The 15,931-nt window shown below is 38.3% G+C and overlaps 2 protein-coding genes across 2 annotated transcripts; one reads left to right on the forward strand and one right to left on the reverse strand.

Annotated features, from left to right (window-relative positions):
- Nucleotides 1–3,305: 3,305 nt before the first annotated feature.
- On the reverse strand, nt 3,306–8,701 carry kiaa1143 (KIAA1143 ortholog). Its single transcript, XM_088327927.1, has 3 exons — nt 8,479–8,701; nt 5,968–6,118; nt 3,306–4,837 (listed from the first exon to the last, which is right to left on the reverse strand). Exons 1-3 carry the CDS (start codon nt 8,590–8,592, stop codon nt 4,629–4,631), a joined length of 474 nt encoding a protein of 157 aa, XP_088184053.1. The 5' UTR covers nt 8,593–8,701; the 3' UTR covers nt 3,306–4,628.
- A 1,001-nt stretch (nt 8,702–9,702) lies between these two features.
- Nucleotides 9,703–12,944, forward strand: LOC148371730 (transmembrane protein 42-like). Its single transcript, XM_088327928.1, has 3 exons — nt 9,703–10,148; nt 12,294–12,440; nt 12,525–12,944. The coding sequence occupies exons 1-3, from the start codon at nt 9,984–9,986 to the stop codon at nt 12,663–12,665; spliced, it is 453 nt and encodes a 150-aa protein (XP_088184054.1). The 5' UTR covers nt 9,703–9,983; the 3' UTR covers nt 12,666–12,944.
- Nucleotides 12,945–15,931: the final 2,987 nt, after the last annotated feature.

The following is a 15,931-nucleotide window of genomic DNA, read 5'->3' on the forward strand; positions in this document are numbered from 1 at the left end:
TTTTACAGGCTTGATGCTAATTTCTTTATGATAGATAATATGTTATCACGATCAACTTGGAAGCATCAACTGGGATTCTTGAGCCAATATGTGAGGAAGGTGGGGATGTGTGTACACAACGATCTACCCAAGAGGCACGTCAGTGTCACATACTATTTAAATTGGTCACAGTCACCTCAATGATCTATTTGCTTTATTGCTGGTGGTTGGGAACACAAAACACTGGATTGTTAAGTCACATGTATCTGTATAGCTCTTAATCACAATCAATCGCAAAGGTCTGCACGGACCACCAATACAACCCTGTTCTGAAACCTACACCAAGGCAAGGAAAAATTCAAAACACCTAGGCATTCTAAAAATGAAGAAAGCTTAAGAAGGGGCCATACATGAAGTAATCCCTCTACTAGGATGACCAGGCTGCAATGGATGTTGCAAGGGTATCGACAAACAATACACAGTTAACATCAACAATAAACCTAAGTAATAAGACGCTTTCCTACTTACGACCATTTGACTTACGTGAAACGGTAGATACGATAATCTTTTTTCAGAATGTCAAAAAATATCCAGTCACTGCTGTATGTTAGATTTGGTATTGTGTGCAACTTTTTCAGAGTGCAGGAAATTACTGTAGTGCTTCCTTTCGCCACTACTGGCGTGTGGTGGTGCTGTAAGAAGTTTCCCAGCATCCACCCCGAAGAAGAAATACGGCTTCTATTTCTTAGTTCGTGTATAAATATACGGGTACTGTATCTCTAGCGCGCTAAGAACTTTGAGATTTGTACTGTTTAATATCTCGTGCATTCATTTAATATGGTTGGTGTAAAGCGTAAAGAACGGGCAAGCCGTTTCTTTTAAAATGAAAGTGGAATAGGAAAGCTTGATGCGGTTGAGAAAATGGTTGGATCGCTTTTTTTTTGCCACTTTCCACCACGGAGGAGGAAGTTGCCTAACTGTTGAAGCTCATCTTCCAAGAGTAAGTTAAACCTAAATTTCTTTAACTTTATAGAGCATATTATTTTATGAAGTGTTTATTTTTAGTACAAAACAATTCAGGTCACTTATACAAGCCTTAAACATAATTATATAAACCTTAAACATACCAAATATAGCACTGAAGCAACTTACGGACAAATTTAACTTACGAACGATCGTTAGTAAGTGGGGCAGCGTCTGTAACTGAAATTGTGCGTATAGTCCATTTGACAGAAGTTGTTGCTTTTTTATTCATTTTATTTTTTTCTCTTTTTTCTTCTTTTGTCCCTGGTAAGAGAGAAAGTGAGAAAAAGAGAAAAAAACAGAGAGAAAATTAAGAGAAATAAACAGAAACCAAAAAATAAAGAAATAAAAAGAGATGAAATGTGGCATCCCTTCTCAAGCTTTCTTCATTTTCCTCATGTTGATGTTTTTGAGTTTTTCCTTGCCAGTAAACGTAAAGGTTTTAGATCAGGGGATGGTGTCATATTTATCGGTGGTCTGTGCAGCCCTTTGAGACTCCTTGGGATTAAGGGCTATACAAATAAACGTGACTTGACTTTTTCTTTTCTTTTCTTTTCCATTTTTGTTTTTCCTCTATTGCGTGTATTTCCCCACCTAGCTTTTTAACTATTTTTCTTATTTTCTTCTTTATTTGACTCTTGTCTCGCAATAATTTCCCCATAACTATTCTATAACGGCAAGCATCAGGTCCCGGTGCCGGTCCGGTAGCTCAAGATGCATTCAGAATACTGCTTTCAGAATAAAGGCCATGTGGAAATCAAATTCAAATCGTATTCACCAACTATTAGAATGGGGTCGGCAACCCAAAATGTTGAAAAGAGCCATAGTGGAACCCCCTCCAATACATACTGTAGCTTACTATATTCATCGAAAAATGATAAATATGTGTTCTGTTTTCCCTTCTACGGAAACCATGTACTTTCCCAATATCAAACATTTATAAAAAGGCGCCGGATAGCCACTGGGCAGGGTTAGAGAGTCGCAAAGGGCTTCAGAGCATCCTGTTGCTGACCGCCGCATTGGATATTTCCAGAGGTCAATTTCTCGTTGCCTCCGTATGCATCCGAAGCACCATTTTTTAAACACGTTTTGCTTATTTATCCCGACATTCTTTTATCTTATTTTGCTCTCTCAAGTCTTTATTGCATGTTTATCCTCAAGTGTCATGTCTCATCTTGTTGCATAATAAAAACCATTCAATAAAAATAGCTAACTATTAATTGTTCTTTGTTAACTTTCTGGGTAATTTCAAAATGTAAACAATGGAAAATATTTATAGGGATAATATCCTTTATCTATTATCTTCACAATAATAATAAATATGAAGAAAAAAATGTCACTAGCTGTAAAATGTATCAGTACCTATAGTATCAACACAAGTTTTCTATTGTAATTAAAAGATTTATGGCTGTGTTCGTGTCATGATTTGCTGATGTCCTGTCAGTATTCAACGTTTGGTCAGAATTCCGTTTTCCGTCAATCATATAGATATGTTATCTGACGGATACTGCCGGAAACTGAGGTTGGGAAGGGTGGGGCTATGGCTGCATTTGTGCATCAAAAGTTGCCCTTACAACTCCACCACAGGGGGCCTGCCCCTCCCAGGAGACCGGAACCCAGAGCTGGTACTCGTCTCACCTCTCAAGGGCAGTCTGAATTTGGTCAACAAAAAGGGAAGAGGGTATATTCTAAGAAGAAGAACTGCCTCAAGACCCTGCATTCTGTGGTCCTTGTACAAGGCCTACCAGGATTCCTCATCGCTCTACAGCCGAGGACATAAAGACTGGGCCGTCGTCTTCATTGAAGCAGAACTTTGCAGAACATCTCGTTGTTGCTAGGTATTGGTGTGACGTAAAAGGGGGAATTCTATCAAATACAATAATTTAATAATCCAGCCAATGTTCTCTATCCAAATGGTGCCAGATTAATTTCTCAACTTCTAGTTGTCTTAGTTTTATTTTCCTATTATTATTTGTGTTCTATTCAAGCTTCTTGAGTAAATGGTTAGTAAAAGAAAAGCCCTTAAATCCAAGAGTGTGTGTGTCTTGATTAAAGTGTATTGAACTGTCAAAAATTGTAAAATTCACCTGAAGTGTGTGTAGTCACCATTCAGAATAAGTAAACAAGGTTTTTCGGACGTTTTCCTGACATAATGATCTAAAAACGTATGTGGTTCTCCAAAAAGGCGAGACAAGTTTTGAAAAGAGTACACTTGACTCTTTAATTCAATTGGTCAATACATTTTTAGTTAGAATAATTTATTTGCCAACCATATTTGCTACAACAATAATCAAAACAAAATGTTGGTTGAAATATTTAATGCTTAGATGACCCATAAAAATATACAATTGCATTAAAAGTAATGCAGTTATACATTAACAGCTTCCCTCTGAAGCTATACACATTTAGACATTCAACACAAAATTGAATGTATTCAAAATCTACCGTGCAGACTATACACTCGGATGATTCTTTACAACAATTACAGAACTTTTAGACGGTATGGATGAAGGAACTGAGTTACCAAACTCATCTAAAGGACTTGATATCCATATTTGCTCAACAGTGGAGACGCTACGTTGGTATCTTTTTCAAATACAACATTAAAGACTGCATGAAAATAACTCGACACATTACGATGGGATTAAAAAGAATACAGATATTGCCGGTATTCTGTCTTATTGTTTGCTCATCTGTACTATATCAAAAATAGATAACCATGTTAAAATCATGTTTAAAATCAAAAAAGGGAGGCAAAATAATAGAATCCAGCAATCTGTAAACATGTCGTTTTTTTCCTTTGTATTGTTCTGTGGGATTAAGGATTTACCTACGACATCATGAAAATCAAAATGCAACCAACAAAAGGTTTGAAAAGATCAAAACCCTAAAGAAAAAATAGGGAAAAAAGAATACAAAAAAAATACTTTAAGGGGGAACAAAGACAGAAAAAAGGGAGAAAATGAAAAAAAAAGTGAAAAAATTAAGTCAAAAAATAAAAAGACAAAGCAGAATAAGAAGATAAAAACGAGAAAAAAAAAGAAAAATGAAAAGGAAAGAAAAGGTTCTTTTAATTTTTGGGGTACTTTTAGCAAAATGAAAAAAGGAATAAAGATGGGTAAGACGACAAAAGAGGAAAAGAGAAAACAGAAAAAGCAAAAAGAAGGAAAGAAAAAAGGAAAAGAAGAAAAAAAAAGGATGAAAATAAAAATAGGGAAGAAAGAAAGGTAAGCAAACAACAGGAAAAAAGTAAAAGAAAAAAGGGAAAAACTTGCTTTTTAGGGGTACTCTTGGGAAAAATTAAAAATGGAAACAAGATCAAAAATAAGAAAGACAAAGGGAAAAAATGGGGAAAGGAAGAAAATATAACAAAAGAAAAAATAGGAAAGGGGAAAAAATAACATAAAAAAAGAACTGGAAAAAAAGACAGGTTTTTGGTTTTAGTATCAAGATGGCTGACAACGATCATGCATTTTAGCTTACCTTATGAACCAATATTGAGTTTTTTTTTCTTTACCACTACAGGGCGCTAAATAATACACAATGTCCCTTTCATTAAAAAGAAAACCTATTTTAATTGGTAAGGTGATTGAACAAACATGAAGAAGCAGTGGAAAAGAGCACTGCTAGTCTTCGTCTTCCTCCTCGCCACCGAACGACAACAAGCTGCTGTTTTTCACTTTCTTGCCGGGACTCGCATCTTTCTTCTCCTCTTTCTCTACCGGTTCTCTCTTCTTTTTGCTGGAGGAGGCCGTGATCCCTTGAAATTTCTCCGAGGAGGAGCGCTTGGCCGGTTTCTTGAAGACGATTTTACCGTCCGTCGGGGGTTCCTCATCTGCGGGACACACGCGATTGACGGTCATTCGAGCGCACTTTTCGGAAATGAACCCACAAGCGAGCCACGGTATAAAATCTTTCTTGAAAGGTGCACAAAATGACAAACTGGAAAGGTGTACATTCTAAAAATGGGTCATTTTCTCACACACTGTCAAGGAAATAAGAATTAAAATGTGCCTTTGTATGATTTTATTCTCAAAAGTGCCTCAAATAAGCCAAAGATTATATCCAGGTGCTGTTAGCATTCTTGCAAAAATTGTATCCTCTTGAGGCCCGCTAACTATTGGTCAAGATGGCCTTCGCTTTGGTGCTGGGAAGTGCGGGGAAGAGGTTTCTTCCCCACATTCCTTCCTTTTCTCAGTGAGGCATAGTACCGTTTGTGTTACAAAGTTTCACTTTTGTTTTACAAAGTTTCCCTTCCCTTACTCCTTATTTATTATGCTCACACGCCATCTAGTCACCAGCGTTATTAACTTAATTTGTGTTTTCTGTCTAAACCAATCAGATTTGTTACTTGTGTTCATGTCACCTCTCTTAAGCCAATCGAATATGTTGTTCTATGCCTGAGCTTTTCAATTATTGGGCCTCTAGCCATAGGCGAAACGTAATTCCTTCCTGAGCCGATCTTGGAAGCACGCGCCTCTGATGGAAGGGCTATCAAAAACCTAAATCCCCGACTCAGAGCGTGTTCTTTTCTTCATCCTAAAACAATCTCAAGTTTTAACCTCAACAGCGGCAAAACAAAATATTGATTGCACTCAATGACAAGCTCAAATAACAATCTACTGACTCAGTTTTTCCCTTAGAATTTTGCGAGGACCTGGGAGGTGGACAGTCTAGGGGGGCAGGGACTTTTGTATGTTTGTTTTGTTGTTGCTTTAACCAATATACTCCCAATAACATTACAAATAAAATTGTATTATACTACTATATCATACTTGCCTTTATTTCACCACTCTACAGTGAACTTTTAACTGACTTCAAGAAAATAAAAATGAGAAATATCAACTCTTCAGTGCTATTTACAACTCAACATGTCTGATTCTCGGCGCCGCCGTTTTCCTCCCAAAATTACAATACACGTTCAAACAAAACCAACTTATTTTTGGGGATTGGGGAAAGCTTTACTTTTGTCTGACTCTCCGTCGGATTTCTTCCCTTCTTTGAGATTCTTTGCTTCCTCCGAGGTCAGGTCTCCATCCTTGAGAAGCACGACTTGAGGCAATTCGTCCTCTCGATCGCTCCCGCTATCATCATCCGGTGTTGGCATGGCTTCACGCTGCAGGGTAACATACAAAAAAAGGCATAACTTCATAACCTTATTTCTATTCAAAATATTTTAAAACGGTTTTGTGAGTGTTGGCAAGACTCAAAGGCGTATCTAGACAGACAGTAAATTTTGATTATTGTGAATGTGTTGATTGACCACGTTCTTGTGGCGACCACAAATCAGTGACGTGCAGTCAGGGCATTTATTCTCATGTAGTAGAGGCGCGTATGACCTCAATGTTCCATTCCCAGCTCCTCCGTGTTATTATGTCGAAGTGTCCTTGGGCAAGACACTGAATCCCTAATGCCCCCAATAAGCAGGTCAGCGCCTTGCATGGCTGCATGGCCGCTATTGTTGTGTGTGTGTGTGTGTGGGTAAGTGTGAAGCAGCGTTTTGGGAGGCCTTCATTGACTTGAAAATCTGTATATAAATGCAGACCATTTAAGACTATGGTATTATTAGTTTTTTTCATAGATTTTATCAAATCATCCCACATCACACAGTCTAATCAAATATTCTCAATGTTTTCTTGATTTAGATCTTGTTAGTGAGACAACATTAGAAAGCAAGGATGTGTTTTCGAGTTTGTGAGAGCGTAATTTAAATGTGTTTGAATTTTGAAGATTCTAGTAAACCTTGTTGTTCTGATAAGGTACACTACCCGATAGCAGATTACTTTTCTGTAAATAAATCAATATTTTGAAACAGGAAGGTTGTCGTTGCTGTAAACTTGATTTTTTTTATTGATATTTTTGAATGTTTGCGATTAGTACTTATATTTAATGTTGATGTTGACTGTGTGTTGTCTGTTGAGGGCGATTACCTCACATGCTTAATTTTCCTCATGCTTAGATTTTTAATTTTGTTCTTGCCCTCGTGTAGCTTTAACATGAGGATGCAATGGTGGTCTATGCATCCCTTTGAGACTTTTTGTGGTTAGAGTGACTTGACATGTAGTTTTATTTATTTCAAAAACTGACTTGGTTTCAAATTCCTTTTATTTGAAAAGGGACAAGTATGCTACATAATTTCATGTCATTTTAGCCAAGGCTAATTCTCAATGTCTGTCCCCAGAACATACAATAGACAATATTATAAAACAGCACGATTGCAGAGGCTACAGGTGGTCATATGTCATACCTCTGACTAAAAAGTCTTAAAGTTTATGTTCAAAAAGGACCCACTTTGACTCTTTTTTGGACAAAAAAGTTTGATCACACTAGCCTGAACGTAGCTAACCTGCATTGGCTCCTGTTAGCTTAAGCTGCTATTTTAAGGTTCTGTTGGTATTAAACAAAATCATGCATTGACTTGCTCCCTGATGTCTTTCATATTTAATTTCCTCCTATGTTCTGGTCCATACACTTAGCTCTTAAAATACTGGTCTACTTGTGATCCCAAGAGCCAATAAGAGATCTGCAGGTTCGAGAGCGTTCTCCATTCGGGCCCCGATGCTGTGGAATGCTCTTCCCCTGAGATTGGATCTACAACCTCAGTGAAACTGTTTAAATCTAAACTGAAAAGACATTTCTATTCTCGAGCTTATGACTGACCTGTATTTCATGTTGATGATATCTGTGTATTATTTGTTATTGCAACATCCACTGCAGCCTAGTCATCCTGGAAGGGGGATTACCTCATGTGCGGTGCCTACTCAACGTTTCTTCATTTTCCTCATGCTTAGGTTTTTGAGTTTTTCCTTGCCCTCGTGTAGGTTTTAGATCATGGGATGGTGTGATAATAGTCTGTAGTTTGCAATAATATGTGATCTGTGCAGCCCTTTGAGACTTCTTGTGATTAAGGGCTATAAAAATAAACATGACCTGACTAGTTCAGTGGGTAAACAGTTACAGGCTTTAAAGCCTTGTACAGTCAAAGCTGATTGTCCAACATTAGTTGTCCGCCTCGAGACTTGACAGTTCCCGTTCTGAGCTCCTCTGGGCCTGTTGATGCACGCATTTATAAATGAGTTTTAATTGTGCACATTTAATGAAGTGCACAAAATAAAATTCCACATTATAGGGGCTTCCTTTGGCATCTTTTATTGTCTTTATGTAATAATCTGTTTTTTCATCAGACGCAAACCTCCCCGCACATCACTGATTTTTAAGTAAAGTTATATTTTTATTCCAAAATAAGACAATTTGCAAGACTCGAAAATCGTCCCTTGACAGTAGGCCAGTAAGGTTGGGTTATTGCTATTGTGTTGATTGGCCGCCTTCTTGTGGCGACCGAAAATGGAGCAAATATATATATCTTTATTTACTGATCTTGCGTGCATTGCAGGTATGTTATCCAAATTCAACAGAGATAATCTGATAAATACAATCACCTCCACGTTTCAGAATCTCCGGTTACTCAGTACATACCTTTGTGTCAACAGTCGGACCTTCTTTAAAACCGACGTCTGTTTTAAATTTCTTCAAAAAAGAAGGTTCCGCTGGTTTGACCCAGGATACGCCGCTACCTTTACTTTTATTCATTGCAGAGCAAAAAAGAAACCAATTATTCTGCAAAAACAATTCAATCGTTTCTACACTAGGTTTGAGACAGAAGGGGGTAAATAATACGTCATCAAAAGGCGCCAGTAAAGTCACGTGGTCCTGGGAGTTACTCGTATTGGTTGAAAGTGATGAGCGCAGTAGTGATGAGGATTCCGGCTATTTTTGGAAAACTGGCTTTTTCGGCTCGACTCATTGAAAAGAGCCGACTGTTTCGGCTCTTAAACAGTTCTTCGTTTTTTTTGAATGATATACAGAATATCAATAATAATAATAATCAATATTAGGCACCGAGTTAATTAACTTTGAAACTCAATTTCGCTACTGGGGCAAGAGTTGCGTCCTCATTGGTGCCCCATGTAGTTAAGAGATCCGCGGACCATGTTTATGCTATTATATTTTGATAGCCTTTATCGTTTCAATATGCAGTAAGCCTTTACCTAATTTAAACTTTTAAATTGTACATATTGAGCAAACAACATCGAGAGGACATAACTCAAATGGACCAGAGAGAGAGGGGGGGGGGGACGACAAGAAGAGGGAGAAAAAGAAAACGAGACTAAGAGAAAGAAAGACAGCAAAGGAGAAAGTATTAGAGTGATAGAAAGCAAAGAAAGAGAGACCAAGAATGAGAGAGAGAGAGAAAGAGACAGAGAGAGAGAGAGAAAGAGAGACATAGAGTGAGTGAGACAGAGAAAGAGAGAAAGAGTGAGAGAGAGAGCGGAAGAGAGGGGGTCAAAGAAGAAAGGGAAAAGGAGAGGAAGACAGAGAGAAAATAAGACAAAGAGAAAGAAAGAAAGCAAAGGAGAAAGTGTGAAAAAGAGAAACAGAGAGAGGCAGCGAGAGAAAGAGATGGATGACGAGAGAGAGAGAGTGAGAGAATAAAAGAGGGGGGCAGAGAAAAAAGGGACAAAGAGAGGAAGAGAAAGAGACATAAAATGAGATAAAGAGAAAGAAAACACAGGAGAAAGTGTGAGAGAGAGAAAGAGAGAGAGAAAGAGAGAGAGGGAGCATTTCGAAGGGAAGAAGCTCCTTCTTAATGAGCCTATGCGTTCGCGAACGACCCATCACTAGGGCTCAGGGAAAGGTGGTTGAGCACTTGATCCGGATGTTGTTTTTTTCCTTCATTTTAATATATCCAATGTTAACTTTGATGAATATTTTTTTAGTAAATTATTCAAAAGGAGGCACCTCGTCATAACAAGTTATAATACGCTTTTTGAAACCTTTCAAGTTACGTGTGAATACATAATCTAAAAATATAATTGTACCGAGCTTTTGTTTTGAAATCAAAGCGAATACTGGTTAGAAACTACAACTATGAAAATACAAACAAACGAGGTAACTGCAATAGGGCGCTACCTGCATCAGGCATGAATTCGGGTTCTTTTTACGCCTTGTTGGCCGGTTTATGGGGGGCACTCGCCTCCCTTTCTGCCAAGCTTACTCTCGGTGCAAACTACTTGAAGGAAATTTGTGAAGCTGGAATTAGCAGCAAGTATGGAGCGCAACACGATCACTCTACTGTCTGTGTTGGGGTAAGCTCAACTAAGATCACTTTCTTCATCACTTCCCGGTACACAAATGTTAAAGTCGAGCGAGGCAAGAAAGAGAAAAGAATGTCCAAACGTTCCGAATGTTGTCCACTCCTTTGATTCCCTGGTAATCGGGATTGGGAGGGTTGCCTAACAGTTACTAGTTACTTGTTGAAAAATGTAATCAGTAACGCCATTCCACAATATTGCAGTAATTAACCTTGATGACTTTCGATTACTTTTGGATTACTCTAAAATTAACATACTAATTAAAGACAAAATAGGTAATTATAAATATAATTACAATTTATTTTAATGTTGGGAATTAAATATCAAAATGTACCGTTTACCAAATTGTTTGAATGAGTTATCTGACTCCATTAACCAAACACAACCTAGATTCACCCAACAATATATGCGCGCTCGTTTTTTGAGGGAAAAGATGAACAAGAAAGCCGTCATTTTTACAGATTTAATTTCATTAACTATTTAACTAAGTCTACTCCATTGAAAACAGCCGAATTAGTGACGTTGAAGTCTCTGGGAAGCCTTTTTCTCAAGTCCTTTAGCTCTCTCCTATTGGCCATCTTCTCCCCGCATAATGGCGTGCCGACTCCTCCCATGGGCGTGCCAAGGAGGAGTTTTGCAAAGTTTTTGGTCATATAGTCATGCTTTGTATTCAGGCAAATAAAGTGTTAATCTTGTAAAGTATATATATATATATATATATATATATATATATATATATATATGTAATATTTGTTTACATCTCTCTGTCCTAATTACGTAACACTGTTATGTGCATTGTATTACTTCTCAAGCCTTGTGCTTTCATCGTGGCAACATCTTAAAGGGACAGTGTGTATCATTTTTTGACGTCCTACTGTTTTTGTGGTGCACATTCGCCCATCTCGTGAAAGGTCCCCTGTTCAAGACCAGGTGCAAATATATATCGGCCTGGAGAGGGATGGGCGCCACCAGGCTGTACTTGCCAAAGACACACCACAGGAAATTATGCCTCTACGACCCGGGTGGTTAAGGGATACAACCAACGTTAAAATTTATTTCGTTTAAAGGACGCTGTGTAGCATTTGCCACTTAGAGGTCATTGTATTTTGTAGTGAAATTGAAAATGAGTGCTATAAAGCTACGGAGGCTCTAAGTGACCATAACCGAACCAGTTTTCTTCTCATGATTTGGCCCAGCCTTTTACAAGGTTTTTCTTTGTTTGGGGTACCGATAGCAGCAAGATAGTGGACAATCAAGTCAGCTCCTTCTACGTGAGTCTCATGTTATGTAAAATGAATAAAATATAAATACATTTCTCAACTTACTAGTTATAAAAGAGGGGATTATGCAAGAGCAGCTAGAATTACATATATGCAACATAATCAATAGATGTTTTATTACTGCCTTAAGATTTTTCAGAATGGGACTGCTCAAGAATGATTTATGTTAAAGGGTAGTACCCATAAATGAAAAGGGGTACGCTGACTTCTGCTCTGTGGGATTTTATACGAATATTTGTTAAAAAAAAGAAAAGAGTTTTTTTTCCCCACTATAAGACACTAAATAGGGCAGCACGGCAGCGCAGTGGTTAGCGCATGTGCGGCACAGTTCATGTCTTGGGAACCTCCTGTGTAGAGTTTGTATGTTCTCCCCGTGCTTGCGTGGGTTTCCTCCGGCACTCCGGTTTCCTCCCACATTCCAAAAACATGCATGTCAGGTAAATTGGCCGGTCCAAATTGTCCCTAGGTGTGAATGAGCGAGTGAGTTGTCTGTCCCCGTGTGCCCTGCGATTGGCTGGCAACCAGTTCAGGGTGTCCCCTGCCCACTGCCCGATGATTGCTGGGATGGGCTCCAGCACCCACGCGACCCTACTGAGGATAAGCGGTGTAGCTAATGAGATGAGATGAAGACACTAAATAATACACAATGTCCCTTTATCTTGCTGCTATGCATATCTCAAAACCTTGCAAAAGGATGGCACAAAAGTAAGAAGAAAAATAGTACGATTTTGTCCCTTTGAGTCCGTAGTCTGTATTCATCCTTGTGCTTTAAGCACTCGTTATCGTTCGGACGGCACTGCATCTAGTGGTCACATAATACATACACACTGTCTCTTTAAGTCTCCTGTCTGGTTCGCAGCTGCACATTCCCCTGCGTCTCCTGTGCGTAGGCTTGATGTTCCTCTGCAATGCAGTCATGTGGACGTTCTTCTCCAAAGCTCTTCGCTACAGTTCTTCTTCAGCCAGAGTCACCGCCACCACTACTGCAGGCAACTTTATCTCGGCGGTAAGATATTCGAATGTCGATATAGTTGCTATAACAAACTGGGATTGACGATTGATTGTGGATCTCCATTGTTTGTGAATTCAGGCCGTCCTGGGGAAGCTTATTTTTGGAGAGAATCAAGCAGTGTTGTGGTGGGTGGGCATCTCTCTGACGCTTTGTGGCCTCCTGTTGCTTCACTCATCCAAGCCTGAGTCACTTCCACAGAAAGACGCCAAAAGAGATTAATTGAACATGTTTGCATGTGTATATATATGTATGTACATCTACTATTTTAAGTATTTTTATATCATCATAAGTGGGTTCATGAAAGGAGGTAGGCACCAAAGATGACATTTTTGAAGTAAATTCAGACGCTGCCCAACTTACGATCACTTGTAAGTTGAATTTGTTCGTAAGTTGCTTCAGTGCTATATTTTGTATGTTTAAGGTTTGTATAAGTATGTTTAAGGCTTGTATAAGTAACTTGTATTGTTTTGTACTAAAAATAAACTTTTCATGAAATAATATGCTCTATAAAGTTGAGTTTAACTTACTTCTGGAAGATGCGCTTCAAGAGGTAATCCACCGTGGTAGAAAGTAGACGGAAAAAAACAAAACGATCCAACCATTTTCTCAACCGCATCAAGCTTTCTTTTTCCGCTTTCATTTCAAAAGAAACGGCTCGCCTCTTCTTTACACTTGCTGGGTGAACTCTCACAGCGCCTATGTCGGTAGCGGCGGAAAGAAGCACTACAGTACTGTCCTGTACTCGGGGAAAAAAGGTGCACACAATACAAAATTTTTGAGAGAGCCACACAGTATATTTAAAGACAAAATCCAATAAACCCGCTCACCAGACAAAAGCCAATTCTTCAGCACATTTTATTTCACTGTGTGATGTTTGATGATGTTATAAAATCTATGAAATAATAATGCCAGAGCCTGTGTCCCATATCAATATACCACCTACAATTAGTCTCCCTTCTGCAGTCACTTTTGTCGAAAGTAATGGTTTTAAAACAAGGTGCAAGAAAAGATATTTTATAAAAATGTCACAAAAAACTGTAAACAAGGAAACCAACATATTTACTGGCGCTGAGCAAAGAGGAGTAGTGGTAATAGTACTTATAGCTCCATCCAATCCTGACACTTACCCAATCAAATTGACCTATGGGTATTTAAAGTTTGTTTTGTGGCTTTTTATCATAAAGTGTTTCAACAATAAACCGATTGTTTAATGAGCTTCCATTGGGTACCAATTTTTTTCAGAATGCTGCTTAACGCCCCTTGCACCATCCGTTGCAGCCTGGTCTTCCTGGAAGGGGTTTATTTATTTTCCTCATGCTGAGGTTTTTCCTTGCCCTCCTGTAGGTTTCAGATCAGGGGATGGTGTAATAGTGGTCTGTGCAGCCCTTTTCAACTTTTTGTGAGTAAGGGCTATACAAATCAATGTGACATGACCTGACCCGTTAGATTTTCAAGTTTTAGGTGAGGTCAGGACGAGAACTCCCGTGACCCACAAGACAAGATCAATCGCTACACTAATCAGCAATCTTATCTCATTCCAATCTTTAGAACGCGAACAATTCAAAGAGTCGTGAAATGACAATTTTTAAGCTGTTATGGGAATCATGTGATATTGCAGAAAACTTGGGCCATAACATGGCATAACCTATAAAGCCTACAAACAGGGCCGTTGCCAGACATGAGTCTCAGGGGGGCACAAGAGATGCACAGGGGGATATTATTACCCCCAAAACTTGTTTGCACTGCACTGTTTTCAGTGTTTTTCAGGGATGTATTTCACAATTGGCGTTTTAAAAAATGTAATTTATTCTTGTATTTCAAAATTACATACACTATCATATCAATGTTCATTTTTATTAAAAAAACAAACAAAAAAAACAGGTCAAGTCAGGAAATCTGTTTTATTTAATTGATTTTACGTCGTGAAATCCCCATTTAAGTCGGCGGCATATTTGTCCGCCATGCTGTGCGGTGTATCACTGGTTTTCACTTGTGCCAGACAATACATGTCACACTTAGTGGTCAAATATTACCCGTTGTGGGGTCAACGTTTTAACTGCCCGAGTAGCAAAGACCTGTTAGTATAATGTCACCAGTCTTTGGTTCTTTAGGAGTCTCCAAACGGCCACTTTTAGAAACGCCTAAACCAGCCATTGGAAAAATCTGTAAAATACTAATGTTTAGTTTTTCAGATAATCATCAACTCTGACCTGGGACCAAGGTAAGGCTCGTGCTATTGTCCCAGCCGTTTTCAAGTAAATATCCTCTAGCTACAACTGCAAGCATGTAATATAAAACCCTTCCATTTTCTGTGTGTACTCAATGTAGTAGCACTTTCAGAGATGATTTCAGTTTGGGACAACATTTCAGAGTGTTACCTTTCAAAAGACATCAAAACCATCCAGATTCTCCAAAAGGTTCAATAACAGCATCCAATTTACGTTGTGTACGACTTGGATTGGGATTTTAGATCAATTCTACAATATTCTATACTTCGCTCTGAAAATGCTGGTCTACTAGTGATCCCAAGAGCCAAGAAGAGATCCGCAGGTTCAAGAGCCTTCTCTATCCGGGCCCCGGTGATGTGAAATGCGCTGGATTATAGGCAATGACCCTTTATAATTGCATGAAATTAGCGTCAGTGATCTTCGAATTTCTGTTTCCTGATTGTAATTGGCCACTAGATAGCAGCCAATACCATGATTAGTCTTTATGAACGCAACCCTATTCATACAACACATGGAACTAAAGCTATAACACAATTTTACTTTTGCCTAACAAGATTTTGTTGAAAAGTGATAAGAAGCCAACTTTTACTTTATCACATACATATATTGCTTGAAATCACTCTGCCTTCTCATTGACGTTACAAGAAAAAAAAAAATCATAATATTCATGATAAAAAATACCAGTTTGAGTTGAGCCAGATAGAAACAAAAAAGCCCCTCCGAAAAACAGCAAGAAATAAGAAAAAAATACGTGCTTTCTACTAAAAGGACCGTTTGTTATTCGACACATCTTAGTGGTTAAATATTGATTTACATAACAAGTAAAAATACATGAACTATCATTTAAACATGCATTTTCAGATTAATTATAGCTAAAGAAATATGCTTTTTTTTTACTACATTATTTGAACTCCTCTACAGTAGATGGAGAAGTTATAATTGTCTGCCATCTTGCTGCTACGGGTACCCCTAAAAACCTTGACTGGGCAAAAAATGAGAATTAAAGTGGTTTGATTTGGTCACTTGCGTCTCTGTAGTTTGTATGCTTTTCAGTTGCACTACACATTACAGCGACATCTAATGGTTAAAAAATACACATTGTCCCTCTAACCTTGTTTTTTTCAATACTTTTTCGGTTCTGTAACTCTATGAAAGTAAGTTCACCATAAAAAATACACTTTGATAGCAGAGCTACAAAGTAAAGCTATTGCTTTGGGCTATTGTGGCAAAATATGATTATTGGAAAAGGTCCAACTA

Source organism: Urocampus carinirostris, chromosome 2 (assembly GCF_059441175.1).
Source record: "Urocampus carinirostris isolate Australia breed hairy pipefish chromosome 2, RoL_Ucar_1.0, whole genome shotgun sequence".
Lineage (NCBI taxonomy): Eukaryota > Metazoa > Chordata > Actinopteri > Syngnathiformes > Syngnathidae > Urocampus > Urocampus carinirostris.